General features: G+C 39.1%; 1 protein-coding gene across 1 annotated transcript; it reads right to left on the bottom strand.

Moving 5' to 3' along the window:
• Window positions 1-877: 877 nt before the first annotated feature.
• On the bottom strand, window positions 878-1,816 carry LOC128123857 (olfactory receptor 477). Its single transcript, XM_052760143.1, has one exon. It carries the CDS (start codon window positions 1,808-1,810, stop codon window positions 878-880), a length of 933 nt encoding a protein of 310 aa, XP_052616103.1. The 5' UTR covers window positions 1,811-1,816.
• Window positions 1,817-2,270: the final 454 nt, after the last annotated feature.

Raw genomic sequence — 2,270 nt, 5'->3', positions numbered from 1 at the left:
ATATACCATTACATCAGAAATGTGGTTTTGATGTGTATTTAAACATGGATGGAATGCTAGCCAAATTTGTACAAGGAGTATCATCTAACCTGGTTATGGTGTGCATAAAATTGATCTTCTTTACAAAGCCAATTGTCCCCAAAGATTGATGTACTAACTGAGGCTTGATTACCATGGACAAATCACGTCACAAGAGTGCTCACATTAGATTTATCATAGTATGATATAAGTCAGGTGTGTGGAAAACAGAACCAGAGGAATTAAATCAACATCTGTGTTGCATGGAGCATAGAATCAGAGGGAATGGCTCTTCACTTCTTTGGAGAAACTGCTTGATTTCTCCAAGGCTTGATTTTCTCATATGTAAATTTAGTATAATTTAAAATGCCAGCCTCATAGATTCATTATAGAAACTAAATGCAAAGCCAAAGACCATTGGTGACTAAGTCTCTCAGTTTTAGTATCAATCTCACATCTCTGCTCTTTCATGAGTTTATGGTTGATCAACATTCATTTTCCTATGTCCAGACAATTTTTTTACAAAATAAAAAATTATGATGCCACTTTATTTGGTTTCTGTCAGGATAAATCAGTTAATATATAATTTATTTATAACAGGGTCATAAAATGCCAAGCATTAATTATTGTTTGCTACATAAACTAGACAACTAAACATATCTTGATATATGCAGAGTTCCATAATAGTAATAATTATTGCTGTATTATTATAACTTGACAGATTTTAAGGTGTCTTCTTACTATAGAAGTGTAGAAAGGTGAGCGTTGTTGCAAAGGAATAGGATTTCAACTTACACAATCAGTTGATCAGCAGATGGTAGGCACTTATAGAGGCATGCACAAGTAAAATCCTTACACTCTATAGATATACTCTGATGGTGGCCTTTCTCAGGGCCTCCTTTACATCTCTGTTCCTCAGACTGTAGATGAGGGGGTTAAGCATGGGGATCACCACTGTGTAGAACACAGACACTATTTTGTTTTGTTCAGTAGAGTAATTGGACTTGGGCATTACATAAATGAATGTGATGGTCCCATAGTAGAGAGTGACTGCAGTGAGGTGGGAGGTGCAGGTGGAGAAGGCCTTTTGGCGGCCCTCAGTAGAGCGCATCTTCAGGATGGTGATGAGAATGTAGGTGTAAGAAATAGCTATGACAAACACTGTGGCCACAATAATGGATCCAGCAGAGATAGAGGGGATAATTCCAATAATGGAAACATCTGAGCAAGAAAGTTTCAACACAGCAGGGAAGTCACAGAAAAAGTGATCTATCTGATTTGGTCCACAGAAGGACAAACTCAGCAGACAACTAGTAAACATCCATGAATTCACACATCCACCTACATAGGAAACCCCAACTAAGAGGAAGCAAATCCTGGGGGACATATGCGTGGCATAGAGCAGGGGTGAGCAGATGGCCACATATCGGTCATAAGCCATGACAGCTAAGAGAAAGCACTCAGCTGTCCCAAATGTCACTGCAATGCAGAATTGGGCTTCACAGGCAGCCACAGAGAGTACCATTCCATATCCAAGGAATCCTGTAAGCATTATAGGTGTGATAGTCGTGGAAAACCCAATGTCCACAAAAGCCAGATGGCTAAGGAACAGATACATGGGAGTTTGGAGCTGGGGGCAGCTTCTTATTAAAGTGATGATGCTGATATTGCCTACTAAAGTAACAGCATATATTCCTAGAAATACCATAAAGAGGATGACATGTAGTGTGGAATTCTCTGTTAACCCCAAAAGAATGAACTCTGTCACGGTGGTGTGGTTTTGAGCCTCCATCTCCAGTGTGAAATGTCCCTGTTGAGGGAAATGAGAAATTCATTTCTTTAGGGTTTTTTTCATACTTACTATAATTTTTTTATTATTCCACAGATTCAATAGTAGTCTCTTCCTTTGACCAAGTTATAAATATCTGTGGTTTGCAGAATTAGGGATTTTGTTCCTTCCTCTTTGAATAAAATGGGACTAGTTAAGAATCACCCTGCTTATTTCAGTTATCTTCTTTATTTCATTTTATTTTTTGAGACAGTGTTTCTCTGTGTAGTTTTGTGCCTTTCCTGGATCTTGCTCTGTAGACCAGGCTGACCTTGAACTCACAAAGATCCACCTGCCTCTGCCTCCCAAGTGCTGGGATTAAAGGCGTGCGCCGCCACCACCGCCTGGCTTATCTTCTTTTTATGTAATACTTATACAAGGTATCCTTAAACCTTGACTTCAGAGATCCTTCCCTCAATGTCAA

The sequence above is a fragment of the Peromyscus californicus genome, unplaced genomic scaffold (genome assembly GCF_007827085.1).
Source record: "Peromyscus californicus insignis strain IS unplaced genomic scaffold, ASM782708v3 Scaffold_4__1_contigs__length_199733344, whole genome shotgun sequence".
Taxonomy (NCBI): Eukaryota; Metazoa; Chordata; class Mammalia; order Rodentia; family Cricetidae; genus Peromyscus; species Peromyscus californicus.
This window is presented reverse-complemented; position numbering and strand designations above follow the sequence as displayed.